Source organism: Felis catus, chromosome A1, assembly GCF_018350175.1.
Source record: "Felis catus isolate Fca126 chromosome A1, F.catus_Fca126_mat1.0, whole genome shotgun sequence".
NCBI classification, from domain to species: Eukaryota; Metazoa; Chordata; class Mammalia; order Carnivora; family Felidae; genus Felis; species Felis catus.
In genome coordinates this window covers 1,154,345-1,171,137 of record NC_058368.1, presented here as the reverse complement: position 1 = coordinate 1,171,137, position 16,793 = coordinate 1,154,345, and the positions used below count along the sequence as shown (strand labels likewise).

General features: G+C 41.6%; 1 protein-coding gene and 1 long non-coding RNA gene across 4 annotated transcripts; one reads left to right on the top strand and one right to left on the bottom strand.

Moving 5' to 3' along the window:
* Positions 1 to 1,729: 1,729 nt before the first annotated feature.
* LOC111558556 (translation initiation factor IF-2-like) lies at positions 1,730 to 7,089 on the bottom strand. Of its 3 annotated transcripts, none has more exons than XM_023248588.2 (3): positions 4,192 to 5,912; positions 3,048 to 3,154; positions 1,730 to 2,227 (listed from the first exon to the last, which is right to left on the bottom strand). In XM_023248588.2, the coding sequence occupies exons 1-2, from the start codon at positions 4,468 to 4,470 to the stop codon at positions 3,092 to 3,094; spliced, it is 342 nt and encodes a 113-aa protein (XP_023104356.1). In that variant the 5' UTR covers positions 4,471 to 5,912; the 3' UTR covers positions 1,730 to 2,227; positions 3,048 to 3,091. The 3 variants fall into 3 exon arrangements, 1 of the variants encoding a protein (XP_023104356.1); XR_002739577.2 differs by lacking the exon at positions 4,192 to 5,912 and adding an exon at positions 6,518 to 7,089; XR_006585800.1 differs by lacking the exon at positions 4,192 to 5,912 and adding an exon at positions 4,039 to 4,163.
* A 2,460-nt stretch (positions 7,090 to 9,549) lies between these two features.
* LOC123380274 lies at positions 9,550 to 12,089 on the top strand. Its single transcript, XR_006585803.1, has 2 exons — positions 9,550 to 9,705; positions 11,170 to 12,089. It is a non-coding gene; the product is annotated as an uncharacterized LOC123380274 (long non-coding RNA).
* The last annotated feature ends 4,704 nt before the right edge of the window (positions 12,090 to 16,793 follow it).

The window sequence follows — 16,793 nt, the reverse complement described above, 5'->3', positions numbered from 1 at the left end:
GGGGGCGCGGCTGAAGTCCGGCCCCACCTCTCGGATTCTTCTACAGGGAATATGAGTCAGGATGAATCACCCTCTGACAACTGAAGTGCCTACTTCCAGGGCAGCCTCAGAAGGGAAACCGAGCTCCAATATCTCCTCTTCCTTTTCACTAGCAAAATTCTCTGGAGGGGGCAGTGGAACTTTTTCAAGTACCTAGTCTGTGTTTTTAATTCAACGTCTGTGTTTGCCCCAGTGCTTCTGACATCCTAGACATCCCCATCTTTTTTAATCCCCACCCCTGCCTTACAACAGTGTATTTACTGACCGCCAGGCTCCTGGTTGTGCCCTATAGTCTCTTTCTATTAACCTTAAATATGGTCATTCCCCAAATTTCTGTCCTTTGTTCCTTTCCGTGTATACAGTTCCCCTTTTGAGATCTCGTTCATTTCTAGGTCTGTATGTCTTTGTGATCAACCCCCGTCTCTTCCTGCCTTTCGCTTGAGCTTCAATATTTCATCTAGACCCCAAACTCAACGTGTCCAAAGCTGGATTTAGGAACTGCCTCAAACTGAGTACTAAGGGTCTTAAGGGTCCTAAGGGTCCTTTCAGTTTGTGGCATCTTTCACCATCCCAAACTCAAAACCCCAGAATAATCGTTTATTTCTCCCTCTTCTTCAGTCCAAATTGTATCCATTCTCCTGTTCCCAGCTCCTCTGCCTGGCAACCCTCACCTTCTATTTCTGCCACTCATTTCCTGGCCATTTAACTGTATTCTCTGCCTGCAGATGGCCCCTGTTCAGCCCATCTTGAGCGAAACCACCCAGATTAACATTTTAAAGCTGCATGTTGAAGTCATTTACCTATTGAAAACCAATCTGTGGCTTTTCATTTAGACAAATCCTCAAGACCCTCCATAACCCAGAGCCACGCTGCTGTTGGCTTTTTCAGCACCATTTCCCCATGTGAACTCTACACTTCAACAAATGTGGACCACTCGTTATTCTTCTGACATGCCTAGTGGTCCTTTCTTTAGTGACTGCTTTTATTTATCTCTGATACTAAAATGTCTTCTGTCTAGGGGTGCCTGGATGGCTCAGTTGGTTAAGTGTCCGACTCTCAGGACATGATCTCACAGTTCATGAGATCAAGCCCCACATTAGGCTCTATGTTGACAGCCCTGGAGCCTGATTCAGATTCTCTCTCTCCCTCTCTCTCGGCCCCTCCCTGACTTGCACTCTCTCTCTCTCTCTCTCTCTCTCTCTCTCTCTCTCTTCCTTTGCTCATTTGTTTTGTTTCTTCAATTCCACATATGAGTGAAAGCATGGTATTTGAGACACATCACTATAAGACAGTCAGTTACCTCTCCTGTAGATAATGAACTCACCGAGGGCAGAAACTGACTTGCCCATTGTGTGTATCCAATTAAGAGTATTGATCAAATACATAAGCATTAATGAGAGAAGAGTATTGTTTTTGCCATTTCTGGAGAAAAGATCCACAAAAGTCTTTGGGGGGTTAAGTTTTTTGTATCTTTTAACTTATTTCAAAGACTAGCACAGACATGAATTTCATTGGTGGGCCTTAATAAATATGAAATTCACCTTGACAACAGCAACAAGTAAAACAGAATGGCAGCCTCTTCCCAATGACCTTATGCTTAAAAACATTTTTAAGTGTGTAACTACAGCAATATTGTACATAATGAAAAACCATCAAAGGAACTATATAAAAACACATATTTCAATGAAAATGTGGAACATAAACATAATTGTATTTATATACAAAGAATATGAATACACAGATAAGGACCGGATGGGGAAATCACACGCTAAAAGATCAAATTTCAGATCTATTTGTTGTGTTAAGATGTTTCTCCCTCCTGGTTACAATTTAATATTCTTTACTGCTCTTACAAAATAATCTGATCCCCACAATTAAAAAGTCCAAAGCAGAGTATTTTACCCAGAAGAATATGAATTGTCCAGAAAGCCGTTATGCAAGAATCCTACCTCTAAAAGGTAATCAATCATTTTCTACTATCTCTGACACAGAAAGTCTTTAATGTCTTTTTCCTTCATGTCCTCGACTTCCTGCAGTTCCCAGAATGCGTTTCCATCAGCCTTTCATTACACAGTGTCAGTGCGTGGCCTGCAGTTCTTTGTTGTGTATTAGCTGAAAGCTTGACCACATGAGGGTCTCAGACATTTAATTCAGTAGGATGGAGAAGCTTCTGGTCAACATCATCAGACTGGGGGGAGAGAAGAAGAAAGAAGAAGGAAATTTAAACAATTACCTCTTCTTTCAGATGGCGTGGTTTTTCATAGAAAAAGCTTTGAAAAAAACTCGGCTAGGTCTTGAGGGCTTCTACGAAGCTACCACAGAGACTTCAGTTATAAAATAAATGCAATTCTTTCTTTAGTGACGCTCGTCCTCATCACTAGCTGAAACGTCCCTCAAACAGCGCGATCCCACACACACTGCCAAAGAGAAAACTCTCCTTCGTGTACACCTTGAGGAAAAAAATAGTTGTACGTGATGCCTGACCAACACATACAAGCTATTCAAGATGTGAAGATCTGAAGCTCTTTGAATTACCCACCAACTTAAGTCAACACATGCTGTTTTCTTACCCAAAGGAACAAATTCAAGTATACCCAGCTGGGCTCAGGTGACAACAGATAACACTTAAATATAGATCCTTTTCCTTCAGGTTCAGAAAAAATGGACATGGTTTTACCCTTGCTTTTCTTTCTTTCTTTTTTAATGTTTATTTGGGGGGGGGGGACAGGGGCAGAGAGACAGAGCATGAGAGGGGGAGGGGCAGAGAGAGAGGGAGACACAGAATCCGAAGCCGGCTCCAGGCTCTGAGTTGTCAGTACAGAGCCCAGTGCGGGGCTTGAACCCACAAACCGTGAGATCATGACCCGAGCCGAGGTCAGACGCTTAACCGAGCCCCCCAGATGCCCTTACTCTTGCTTTTCAACTGAAGAATTTTGTAAGCCTAGTCAACTTCCAATAATTAATAATAATAATAATAATAATAATAATTGCTCTTACCAACTACTTACCATGAGCCAGACATCGAGGCCTGCCGCACGGCCCATCCTCACCACTACAACTGGAGACGAGGTAGGCCAGGCGGCCTCTTGTTGGGATGCCAGTCCAGTAAAGGGCACTAAAACATGACCAGAAATGTAACTGTTACCGGAAGCTGCATTTGGTGCTTGGTGAGTGTCAGGCCAAGAGACACAACCAGGCCAAAGAATCGGAAAAGGAAGGGTTTTACTTGCAACAGGTAAAGGAAAGCCCCAGGGATCTTTCCCAAAGCAGTGTCTCCTCCAATAATAAAACAGGGGAAGTTTTAGGCTAAGGGGCATACATATTCACGGAGGGGGCGGTGCGGGGAGGGGGGGGCATGGAAGTCATCCCAAGGTGAGAGAATACAGGTCAAAGTCAGGAGGGCCAGCAAGGGTCAATGTCAACGAGTCTCTGGCTCCAGTCGCTCCATTATCTGAGTGCTCACAGGGGGTTAGATCTTGCGGAGATAACTCAAGGATGTGCGTCAGGTCAGTCTCCACTTTGGAATCAGCACTGGGAGTTTTACCACGGATTTCTTGTCCCCGGCGTGATTAGGGTTTCTCCTGGCCCGATAGGGGCTATTTATTCTTACGTTCTTTCACGAGATGGCCGGGGCCTAAAATGCCTTCTTCTTGTATCACCAAAAAGCTAAGTCTGTCTTTTTTTTGGGGGGGGGGACCCCTAACTCTCTCTCTGCTTACACCACCGCACAGAGAACTGGTGTTTGCAGACCGCCTCTCAGCAAGAGCAGCAAGGGTGGTGGGAGGATGGGCTTTGGTCAGCCGTTCGATCGCCTTGAGGCCATCCCCCAAGGACATACCCAAACCACAACAGATGGCCCCCACACTGCCTCCTCTGGAGGGCGCCTCCAGGTGACCCCTGGCCTGCCGAGTGGGGTGTGTGAATCGGAGGCCCGAGCGGACTCCCGGAGGACCTTCGGCGAGAGGCCGAGTCCTTCCTCCCGGCCTCCTTCCTACCCACCACCACTCCCAGGGCAGCGTCTCTATTCAATCCTGTTTGAAGAGCGTTATTTTCAAGGGGTCCCAGATCGTGAAGCCACCCGGCGCCGCTCGCCTGACTCCCACACCGGCTCCGTTTCCGGGGCCAGCGCCACGGCCCTCCCTCCGCCCCCACCTCCCGCCTCCTGCCGGCGGGCGGGAGAGGCAGCCCTCCGTCCGTCTCCTCCTCAAGTGCAGCCGCCGCCAGAGGTCGGAGCGCGAGGCCGGCCCGAGGCCGGGGCTCCCTTCCCTCAGTCCCCGGGCGCACGCGCCCTCCGGCACCCGCGTGAGGCTTCGCCCCTCTTGGCTCCGGCCCCGCCGCTGGGTTTAGTCTCCCCGGTGACTCTGTGACTCCGTTTTGAACGCTTCCGGAGACCGACTCGCGGTGCTCCCCACAGCCTGCCGCCGCGGCCATGACCCGAGGGCCAGCGATTCACAGCCCTCGTGCAAGTGAACCGGGTGGCTCGGAAGTGCAGTGTAGGGATCGGCCGATCTGCGGCCGTGACGGACTCGAAGCAGAGCGAAGGACGGTGCTCCAGGCGTCTCAGGCCTGACGCACCCACGAGGCCGCTTCTCCCTGGTTCCCGCGGCCGCAGGACAAACTCCCTTTCGCCTTGGAAGGCCCGACTCCAGCCCTCTGCCGCGCTGTCCCTGGTCTTCTCTCACGTTGTGTCACAGGCCCTTTTTTCTCCTTGTCCGTCCTGTTAGATTATGAGGAAGATTTTGAGGGAATACTATTCATCTCTGTTTACACAGTGCCCGGCAGGCCCGAAACCGTCGTAGGTCTTTCAATACTTCTTGAAAGAGGTAGAAATGCCCGTTCAGCGAGTCATGGAACGCCATGTTGAACACGGCTCTTTGATACACGTGTTTTTCTCAGGAGTGAAATAATGACTGAGGTCAAAGAAACAAGGTGGTGGCCATTTAATATGGAAGACAGAGACAAGATAACTTTGCGTGGTGAATGATTACATAAAATTCCCAAAATACCTCATTCTCCAACCAACGTGTAATTATCTCCTCAGAGGTGTTAATATTCCAAGTCATCAGGTATGAATTAATGTTCTACCTCTTCAAGACATGTTCCCATATCTTGAACGTGCCAATTTTATGAAATTGAAACTTTCTTGATATGATAAAATAGACACCATGAAGTTTACCATTTTAACCATTTTTAAATGGGCGGTTCAGTGGCATTAAGTCCGTTCGCATAGATGCGCAACCATCGTCGCTGTCCATTTTCAGAACTTCTTCACCTTTCCAAGCTGAAACTCTGTACCCGTTAAACAATAATCCCCTGCCCTCCTCTCCCCCCTCCCCTGGCAACCCCCATTCTACTTTCTGTCTCTATGAATTTGCCTATTCTAGGTACTTCATATAAGTGGAAGCACACGATATTTGCCCTTCTGTGTCTGGTTTGTTCCACCATAACATTTTCAAGGCTCATCCATGTTATAGCATGTGTCAGTATTTTGCTTTTCCTTTTAAGGTTGAATAATATTCCTTTGTATCTGTAGATTACATTTTTTTTATCCATTCACCTGTTGACAGACAATTGGAGAGTTTCCACCTTTTGGCTATTGTGAATAAATTTAAAATGTTTAAGTAACACATTTAAATAATTTAAAAATGGAGCAGTACTAAAAGCCGTATAACGAAAACTAGCAGTCTCCCGTCTGCCATCCTGTTGCTCTCCAAAGGGAATAACTTTCATGTCGTTAAGCTCCATTTTCTGGTCGTTTCAGCCATATTTCTAAATGCACTTGTAGTGTATTTTTTTGTTTTTAACTTTTAAAAAAATTTTTTTAACATTTATTTTTGAGACAGAGAGAGACACAGCATGAACAGGGGAGGGTCAGAGAGAGAGGGAGACACAGAATCTGAAACAGGCTCCAGGCTCTGAGCCGTCAGCCCAGAGCCCGACGCGGGGCTCGAACTCACGGACCGCGAGATCGTGACCTGAGCCGAAGTCGGACGCTTAACTGACTGAGCCACCCAGGCGCCCCCGTTTTTAACTTTTTAATGTAATCTGCTGACCACCACCCCTCCATCATAGAAAAGCTGACTCTCCTATTGCACACACCCTTCTTGTAACTATAGCTATCTCCCCTCTACCGTTGTGCCAATACAACTACATCACACATTTTGATAAAATACATTGATAGTACTATATGTGCCAATCGGGGTCCAGCTGGGAGACAGAAACCATACCAGTAATACGAACAGAGAAACTTTAACAGGAAGAATGATTAACTAGCAACTAGGGAAATACCTGAGATAGAGAGAACCCTAAAGAATACAGAAATATCAGGTGTACAGAGAAACTAATATTTCCAGGATGGAAGGGGAGTGCCCACAGAAGGGCCTGCTCAGAAAAGCCCTCTCCCCAAGGTGGACAGGGTGTGGTTGTGGCAGAGAAGTGTGATGAGGTGCTGAGGCTGGGCTAATACCCAGGAACCCACCGATGAGGTGCCGGTGAATCTCACTGGGAAGCTTCCTACTGAGAATCTGTTGGGCAGCCTTACCATGAACACGAGGAAACCAAATCCTGAAACCCAAGAGAAGCCCCTTCCTCTTTCAGTGTCCACCAGTGCCTCTTACTGACGAGGTTTGACATTGTGACATCAGCAAAAGAAATCATAGAGTCCAGCTCCAATATCACAAAGGAGGGCAAAGACGGGTGGGTATAGAGCTGAGATGTGATATAATGACAAACAGCACACCATGTTTCTGAGACATAGGTAATCGGAAACCCCCTTCACCACGCTTCATTGCCTCCCATCTAGGTTGGTGTCCTATTTCCTGGATCCATATCTTCCCTCTTTCTCCATTTATAATCTCATTTTAGTAGAAGTGTCACTTCTTGACAGCTACCTAAGAGGTAAACTTTCTGAGAACATGCATCCTGAAAATGTCCTTACAGTACCTGATAGTTTGGCTAGTTACAGAATTCTAAACTCACTTTCCCTCAGAATTTTAAAGGCATTGCACCATTATTTTCTAACTTCCAGCACTGCTGTTAAAAATCCTGATGAGGGGCGCCTGGGTGGCTCAGTCAGTTGAGCGTCCGACTTCGGCTCAGGTCTCGATCTCGAGCCCCGCGTCAGGCTCTGGGCTGATGGCTCGGAGCCTGGAGCCTGCTTCCGATTCTGTGTCTCCCTCTCTCTCTGCCCCTCCCCCGTTCATGCTCTGTCTCTCTCTGTCTTAAAAATAAATGTTAAAAAAAATTTTTTTTTAATTAAAAAAAATTAAAAAAAAAATCCTGATGACATTCTGATTCCTGATCTTTTGTACGTGATCCGTTTTTTGGATTGTTTTTCTTCCTCTGCGAAAGCGTTATAGGATCCTTTTTTCCTATATAGATTTTTGAAATTTCACAATGATGTGTCTTGGTCTGAGTCATTTTAAATTAATCTCTCTGGCCATTCTGTGCCTTTTCAATATGGGTAATCCTGTTCTCTAATTCTGGGAACTTTTCCCATATTATATCTCTGCCATTTTCCACACCTGCACTTTCTCTGTTTTCTTTCTGAAACATCTAGTTGTTTGATGTCAGACCCCCTGGTTTGAACCTCTGGGAAGCTGCCCACTGACAATCTGTTGCACTCTGAGCACTGAAAACAAGAAAACCAAAGCCTGAAATCCAGAAGCCCCTTCCTCTTGCAATGTCCTCCAGTGCCCTCTACTGACAAGGCTCGACATTGTTACATGGGCAAAGTGAGTTTCAGCTCCAATAGCATTTAGAGATGAGAGGCAATATATTTTCCTTTCTCACACTTTCCCTTTTTCCATTTTTTTCTTGGCTTTATGAAATTTTTCTCAACCTTGTTATCCAGTTTTCCTACTGAATATTTTATTTCTGCTATTGTAAATTTTTTAGTCTTTTTTGAGTGTTCTAATTTTTTTTAAGGTTTTTGTTTTGTTTTGTTTTTTGCTTCCTACACTGTGGCTTTTTCTTCCACCTTCTTCATTTTGATCTCCATATTTCGTTGAAGCTTTCCTCAAATGTTTAGTCCATCTTTCTCAAAAATGTAAAAGCACCTGAGAGGAAGCTCTGTGGGTGTGGGTAAGTTTCCCGACTTTTGGAGTTCAGTATATGTTCACTATAGATTGTGATGTCAGCGACTGTAGGTATCTGTCTTTTGTCTTGGGATGAGTGTTTCCCAGGAGGAATCCTCAGATCTTCTTGAGACCAGATAGGCTAGAAGCCTGGTCTCAAGCATCCTGGGCACCAAAGACCAGGACTCTCGCTTTCAATCCTGTTTCCAGAAAAGCCTTTCGCTCCTGCCTCAGTTATGCCTGGTTTAGTCCCAGGTCTTTCAGTCTCACCCTCCACTAAACCCCCAGACTTCTACAGGCGTAGGGAAAGGCTGCATAGATTGAGGAGAGGATTTTGCAAAGGGCTAAATGACTTCTTTTGTAGACTTTAATTATTTTAATTATTGTCATTTCTACACCCAACATGGGGCTCGAACTCATGACCCCCACAGATCAAGAGTTGCATGCTCTTCTGACTGGGCCACCAGGCGTCCCTCTTTTGTAGACTTTTAAACAATCTCCTGTATCCTATCTTCAGAGTAACTGGTGTCTCCAGTTCCTGAGACTTTTGCAGGTTCTGGGCATAAATCACTAGCATTTTGTTAGCTTATCTTTTTGCAGACATACGTTTCACTTTCTAGAAACTGTAGTGTAGTGAATAAGCACACAGTCTCCGGAGCCATCATTGCTTACTGGAACCCTGGTTTCATCACCAGCTGGTGAGCTTGGACAAGTTATTTAGGCTCTTTGTACCTCAGTTTCTCCATCTGTAAAGTGGGGATAATACAACTACTGTATAATAGCTTATATCAAGGGTTAACACACTACAATCCTCAAACCAAATCTGGCCCACAACCCATTTTTGTTTGTTTTTTTAATGTGAACTAAGAACGGTTTTACATATTTAAAGGGTTGCAAAAAACAAAAACAAAAACAAAAAAACCTGAACTCACAGAACATGTGACAAAACCTTAAGAGGACCACAGAGCCTAAAATAACCTATTTGGCCTTTTACAGAAAAAGTTTTCTGTCCCCTGGCTTATAGCGTAGTTGTATTAACTGAATTAATACAGCTGAAGCATAAGGATAAAGTCATTCATTCATTTATTCCCAAGGTAGTTTTCAGCATGTCAGTGGCATTTAAAGCCATTGAGACCACATGAGAATCCCAAAGGATTAAGTTAGACAAAAGAGGCTCAAGACCTGACCTCTGGGCACCCCAACTTTAAAGAAATCAGAGGATAAGGAGGATAGCAAAAAAACACTGAGAAGAGGAGCTCTATGAAATAGGAGAAAAATCATAATGTAGAACACTGTGAACTAAGTTTTAAATTTTTTTTTCAACGTTTATTTATTTTTGGGACAGAGACACAGAGCATGAACAGGGGAGGGGCAGAGAGAGAGGGAGACACAGAATCGGAAACAGGCTCCAGGCTCTGAGCCATCAGCCCAGAGCCTGACGCAGGGCTCGAACTCCTGGACCGCGAGATTGTGACCTGGCTGAAGTCGGACGCTTAACCGACTGCGCCACCCAGGCGCCCCATGGGAACTAAGTTTTAAAAAGCATTTCAAAAAGGAGGAAGTGGTCTACAGTTTCAAATGCTTCTGATATGTAAGTAATACGATGAATTAGAATTGCCCGTTGGATTTCACCACAAAGGTCATGGGTGACATTAGTGAGCACAATTAGTGGAATGATGGGACAAAAACCTTCTTAAGAGGAAACAGAAGAGAAATTAAAGACCATGAGAATATAAAACGATTTTGAGGAATTCTTTTAAAAAGAGGGGTGGAGAAATGAGGCAGAAAAGTAGTTAAGAGGTTTTAAAGATGAGATCCACAAGAGATAGTATGCTAATAGAAACAATCCATATGCACTTGGTGGGTAAAGGTGATGGTGGGATCAGTGGAAGTCTCTTGACTGCTTTAACATTGCATTAACTATTTTTGTTGAATTAGGAGTCAAGGTAAACGACTTAAGCAGGGGTTGGCGAACTACAGACTAGCAGGCCGAGTCTTACCCACAGCCTGTTTTTGCATGGCACACTAGCCCAACACTAGTTGGGAAATTAATTTTAAAATATTTTGTGACACATGAAAACCACATGAAATTAAGATTTCAGTGTCCACAAAGCTTTACTGGAATATAGTCACGCTTTTCATCTACATATTGTTATGGCTGCTTCTGCAATACTAGGGCAGTTGAACTGCAAGAGTATTATGTGGTGCTTTCCTAGGTTCAGGCTGCTACTCAGTGACTTAGTTATAAGAAAACAGTGTCTCAAGTGCCATGTGCATTGCCATACACCAATATTTAATTTTGGGGCTTTTTTTACCAGTACAAACCCATCGTGTCAAAACGTTTTTTGAATGTCACACTCCTAAAGCACAGTGGAGTGTGCATTAATTTATCAAATTAGAAAGCATTGCCTTTTTATGCAATGATACTATGGCCGTGCTAAAAGAATGCAACAGCCACAGACATGACCAGATGGGGCATTCATCACAGTATTTTCAACTCAGAGGAAAGCAATGGTCAGAAAAATAAGAAAACTTAATATGGAATTCCAGCAGAATTTCCTCACAAAAAAAACATTCACAAACTGCAACCAAAATAAGTTTCCAAGTGGTTCATCTGTTAGCCAAGCAAACCATTTACCAATGGCAAATTAAATCCTATCTGATTGCAGCAATGTATCCAGATAAAATAAGCTTAGTCTTTTGTCATTTAAAAATTTAAAAACAAGCTAAATGATTTCAAGTGGCTTTTCTTAGCCCTTGAGGAGTCAAAAGATTTTTTTTAAAACCAGTATTGCTTAGTTGTCTTTCCAAGCAGTCAATGCCAAGTTTGAAATGACTTAAGAATTAGCCTCTATGAACAGTATGTAGGTAACTACAGGCAAGAACATTTTCAAAGAAGTTGGGAAAACCCTAATTTAGTAAAACCCGAAAAAGTAAGATGGATGCAATTGTGGCAAAAACAAAAAAAAAACGTATATGGAGTATAAACACTCTTAGTTGAGATGTAAATGTTTAAAGCCCATGGTTGGTTGTTCACGGTATTGTTCTCCAGCAGGTACTTCAGTTGAATCTGTCATGTGTTAATGAACCTGTCCTATCAAGGGTGAACTTCATTCATTCTCATGGACTCAACCATCATCCATCAGTTCTGTGAATACGTCAGATAAGAAGCTGAATATCCTGAATATCCTGACAGCAGTCTGATGGCTTATCAATAAGGTGGTATTGTGAGGTTTTGAGTTCAGGGCCTTTCCATTGAGAAGAACCATACTCAACCACTCATATTGAACACTGAGTAACTTTGGACATTAGGTTTTGTTAGACTTGATAATGGGTCCTTAATAAATTCAACCTCGTATTACAAGGCGAAACAGTGCTTTTATAAAAAACACATTGCTGTAATTTCCAACAACTAATGTTGCTTGAACCATCCAGCTGCTTACACTTCTCATACCGTTGGAAGTTAACAGCAGCACGTTCACTCCCACATGTATCTATAGCAGGTGCGTCTTCCAAGCACAAACTACAGCTCCAGCAGTGTTATTTCAAAGATCAATGCAAGCGTAAAGGAAAATTCCAGATTTAAAAACTTATTTAACTGTGCAACTGACGATATTCCATCTAAGTTTCAATTAGAAGTGATTCATCTGCAACATGACATGCTAAAAGGCCACCATCAAGAATCTTAATTGTATAAATGCCTCCATGTGATGAAGATGCTTGGTCAAAATCATACAGTCGTGGACTCATCAGTATTTGGCAGTACTTATGTTTGAAAAGCTATTTTCAAAGCTGAAATGCACAAAATCTAACAGATGAACATCTGCAATCAACTTTGATAGCAAACTTTGAATTCCAATTAAGCAAAATACTGCCCCCAAAAGCATTCCACCCTTCTCAATAGATCTGTATTAGAAAAAGTTGTACTCTAAATTACTAGATTTTGAATTTCGTCAATAAATTTGTGGAAACGTATTTTCTCTACATAATAGTATCTACATAATAACTTCCATGTTGCCCAAAATGTAGATTCTCTGGCCTTTTACAGAGTTTGTCAGCTTTTAAGGATGGGGGATGGGAGATTTGAGAAGAGGGAAAGGTATGAAATAGTAACCTAGGAGAGTGAGACAATGAATGGACTAGAACAGTGCCGGTCATGGCCGCGTCTCTCTCTCAGGTATACCAACCTGCAGACCTGCAGGTGAGGGCAGGCGAAGTGAAGTGTTGTAGGTGCGGCAATTACTAGCCTTGCGTGGTCTACCCATTTAGCCATCTGGTTTCTATCTTCCAAAATGTTGCTGTATCCTCACCTATCACTTTTGTCTTGGCATACGCTTACTAAACGCTTGTTCTATCACTGAAAAGCAGTTCATGGATGACTGGCGTAGACCGAGGATTACCCACTTTCATGTCTGTAACAGTAAACAGACAGCAAAAGGTTAAGGAGCACATATGAGCTTTCCCATATAAAATCCTCAATTTGGATCACAGCCCCAGCACTGTTTTTGTGGCCCTAAGCACTTAACTGATCTGTGAATTGGAGAGAATACAAACAAACCTCATGGGTTATCACACAAAAAGCACACCAATAACTATTGATTTTATTCCCACTCTTCCAAAAAAAAAAAAAAAAAAGCCCCAAATTTATAGAAAAGAGGCAGAGAAATAGGTCTCAGTCCACATTAGTTTACTTATTTCAAAATGAAAAGCATGTGTCTCCATAGCTCACAATTCTCTGGAGCTCAATGTGGATAAAGTTAAGTGCCATTTGAAAACAAAACGGGAGGCTCGGAGATCAATACATCCTTCCGTAAATGTGGAGTTTCCCTTACTGAGTTTCCTAGAGGGCTTTCAAACTTTGACTGAAAAGCATTAAGAAATAGATTTTATATCTGTCACCCAATACCCAAATATACAACAAGTTTCATGAGGAAAATACCTTTATTGTGTTCTATTCCACTCAATTGTTTTAAAAAATGCTTGTGGGCCATTTTTTTTGACTGTAGGCCTTCGGGTTTTTAACCCAGGAATTAAAGATGCTCTGTGGGGCACCTGGGGGGCTCGGTCAGTTAAGCAAGCCTCTGACTCCGGCTCAGGTCATGATCTCGCGGTTCTTGAGTCTGAGCCCTGCATCAGGCTCTCTGCTGTCAGTACCTGGTCCGCTTCAGATCCCCTGTCCCCCTCTCTGCCCATCCCCTCCTTCTCGCTCTGAAAAATAAATTTTAGAAAATGCAGCTCTGAGACCCACTGTAAATCTGTTTCAATCTCCAGAGACAGGTCAGAAATCTGCATTTTAACAAACTTCACAGGTGACTTTTAAGTGTCTATATTTTGAACACTACTGCAAGTTGAGCCCTACTTCCCAATCCCCTTGGCCCTCATAAATGGAAGGTTATAGAAGCTCAAGCAGTACTAGTATACACAGCATAAATTAAAGACACACACGCCCACAGAAACACAAGCAAGTGTTCAAAGGCACACCAAAAATCAGGTGTGACTTTATGGATCGCAGGCCCTGTTTGAATGGTTCCTTTATTTTGTAAGTTAATGAATTTCAAAGTACTTATAATCAATCATTAATTCATTCAACAGACATTTGTTAACACCTAGCTTAAGCTAGGAACTTTTATAGGTGCTTGGGATACAGCAGGGAACAAAAAACTCCCTACCTTCAAGAACTTACATTCTAATAAGATATATTCTGCTGCTGCAGCATGATCATAAAAAAACGAATTGAAAAACACTGATAACCTTTGAGAAATTTCAATGTGGTAGATGTTCACTGCTATTTTTCAGTTTGCATCTTCCTCTTCACCCTAAAAGTAGCTGGCACCTCTCCCTTTCCAGAATGGGAAACAGATTGGTGTAATAGGGAAACCTGGAACTGCGGTCAAGAGGTAAAGAGTTGAGCTAAGAGTAGGATATTGATAAATGACTTGACTATTAGTTTGCTTTCTAATACAAGTGATTGTTCTTAATAAGGCCTGAGACCCTTGCTTATTCTGACATACCATCACACTTTCATTTCTCCCCAGCTATACTGTCATTAAGAGGAGGGGGTGGGTCTTATATCTTATTGTATTCTCAGCACCTGGCTTAATGCAACTAAAAAAATAATCACTCAAGTTTTTGTTGAATGAATAAATGACTGGCTCCATCACATGACTGCAGCTATTCATAAAGGTGTATCACCTATGAAGATTAATTATGCTACAAATACAAATGCAAAATGGAAAGTAAAAGTAGTTATTTTTTAAGTTTCAGAATTCAATAATGGTTCTAGAACTGCCATTTATAGTTATGCTTATTCTAAGCATTCCTTGCATGTTTTCTTTAAATCTAATATGCAAATTTTACAGAAAGCCTTCAGTTACTTCTATCAAAACTAAGCAATAAAACATAACAGATGTTTTATTAAAAGGAAAACACTAGATAGAACATTAGTTTTATTACAGGCCTGCAGGTCCTTGTTAGCAATTTTGAGATCTGAAAAAAAAAATCTAAAAATCTAGTTTTTCCTGTTTGTGACAAAAACTGACCTGAACCATGTAAAGCTTTCTATAGCCATAGTTTATTCTAGTTACTGTGAATATCTGACCTACTGCTGTAGACACTGATTATGGGGTGCTGCCCCTGGCTCCACTGAGGGTGTTATGTAATCTACGTATTTTTGAAAAGGGGAAATTTCTCAATTCTAAAACTCCCAAAGGTTTCTGATCAAGGGTCATTTTACTCATAGTAGCATTAACAAAGGGGGAGGGAAAAAAAAAAAAGGCAATTGAAACTCTGTGCTGTATACTATTGCCATCTGCTGACATCACTTTAGAACTACAAATATGTAATTGAAATGGAAAGGCTTAATTTTGCTTATAGGTTTAAGAATAGTACATCCAAGATTTAGAAAATATTTGAGAGGTTTTATTTCCAAAAGCATTTACTATGAAAAAAAATCCTTAGTGGATGAAGTTTTAAAAAAATATCCTTAATATATTGCACCTTGTGTGTTCCTTCCATCCATATAACATAACCTACAAGTTGAATTACTCACCTTGATTCAATGTGGTTTAACACCTTTTAGAATCCTCTCTAATGCATGATGAAGGTACTCTAAGCTTTTCCTTTGGGTGCTATATTTAACTACTCTTGTAATGAGTTGGCCTGAAAGCCAGAGATGAAGACTGGGGTCATCAAAATAGTCAGAAATTGTGCCACTGGCCATTTTAAACAGAGCTAAAAGCACCATCAAGAACGTTACAGGAATCCAATGTTTTATATAATTACAGGTGGTGGTAATGCTATGAAACCTACTCTAGAACATAAAAGCTTTTTAGGGTTTCTGAGTGTACACAGTGTTCTGTGTTGTAAACTATCATGACTATATTCTATATTCCCTAGGAGTTAAATATACATACAATAGTACATCTTGTTCACAACCCATAATCGCAACACTAATGTCTTTTTAATCTTTTACTTTCTCTTCCTCCTTAACTACCATGGTTGACAATAGTTCTTTGGCACAAAGGAAATATGTAATGGAAGATCCACTGTTTAAGTTTTATAACAAAACTTAAGTTTCATTACGCTGAGTTTTCTTCTGAGGAGTTACTTGAATAGGACTTATAAAAATCAGGTATGACACAGCCTGTGTTAAGTCTATTTTAGGAAAGATCTTTCCCCTCCAAGAAAATGTGTTTCTAAATAAATCATAAGGCTTCAAACATAAATCTGTAAGATTTACTACTAAGCCTCTTAAGCCATGTATCAACTATGCTTAATTTGAAACTCCAGAATCAGAAATTAAGGCAATACCTTCAGTTTACAGATAAAGAAACTGAGGTCCAATCAGAATCAAGTATGCAGCTGAAAGTCTCAGAAAGAGCTGTAATTATTCTTTTCACTGCACTACAATAGAAAATAAAATACGCTCAGTTAGGATTTACACCTGCCTTCCTTCAAAGATACAAAGACCTCCAATTCTAGACCCAACGGTCTGTGGCCCTCTCTTTGGTTCTATTCTTAATTCTTTATTTACAGAATAAATCTTAGCTTCTCTTTGGTTCTTTTTCCTCCAAAGGCCTAAATTCATGACCTTGTTTAACTCAGTAATTAATTAGGACACCATCTGCCCAGATTTTAAGAACGACTTTCTCTTGTCCAGTTCACTATAAGGCAAGGAATCACAGTAACGTATTTGGGGTGTCTAACATGTAGCTTCTAAGAAAAAAAAAAAATAGTACAAATTGAAACATCACTTTAAATGCCTCTACTCTCAAACCCAGACCAATGCAGTTAACCTGTTCTAGACATCAACTGCTATATTTATAAGATATTGTGAGTAGTATCATTTTCAAGTATGATAAACCCAGAAACAATAAAAAGTACTTAACACTGGAAAACAGTATTAAAAATGGTCTATTCCTAAAAACATAGTAAAATGGAATAACTAAATTCAAATAACTTCTCTAAAAATGAGAAAGGGGCTTATTAAGGGGGGAAATCCAAAAGTATTATAATTTAGTTAAAGAAATTTATTCTTTAAAAATATTTTAATGTACACTTTCATGACTATTTTGTTTGAGGGGAACAAGGACATTATCCTACAGTCAGTGGTAACTTAGAACAGAAGTGACATATGTAAAACAATACATTTTGGAAATAACTGGCAAAATAAAAGTGTAA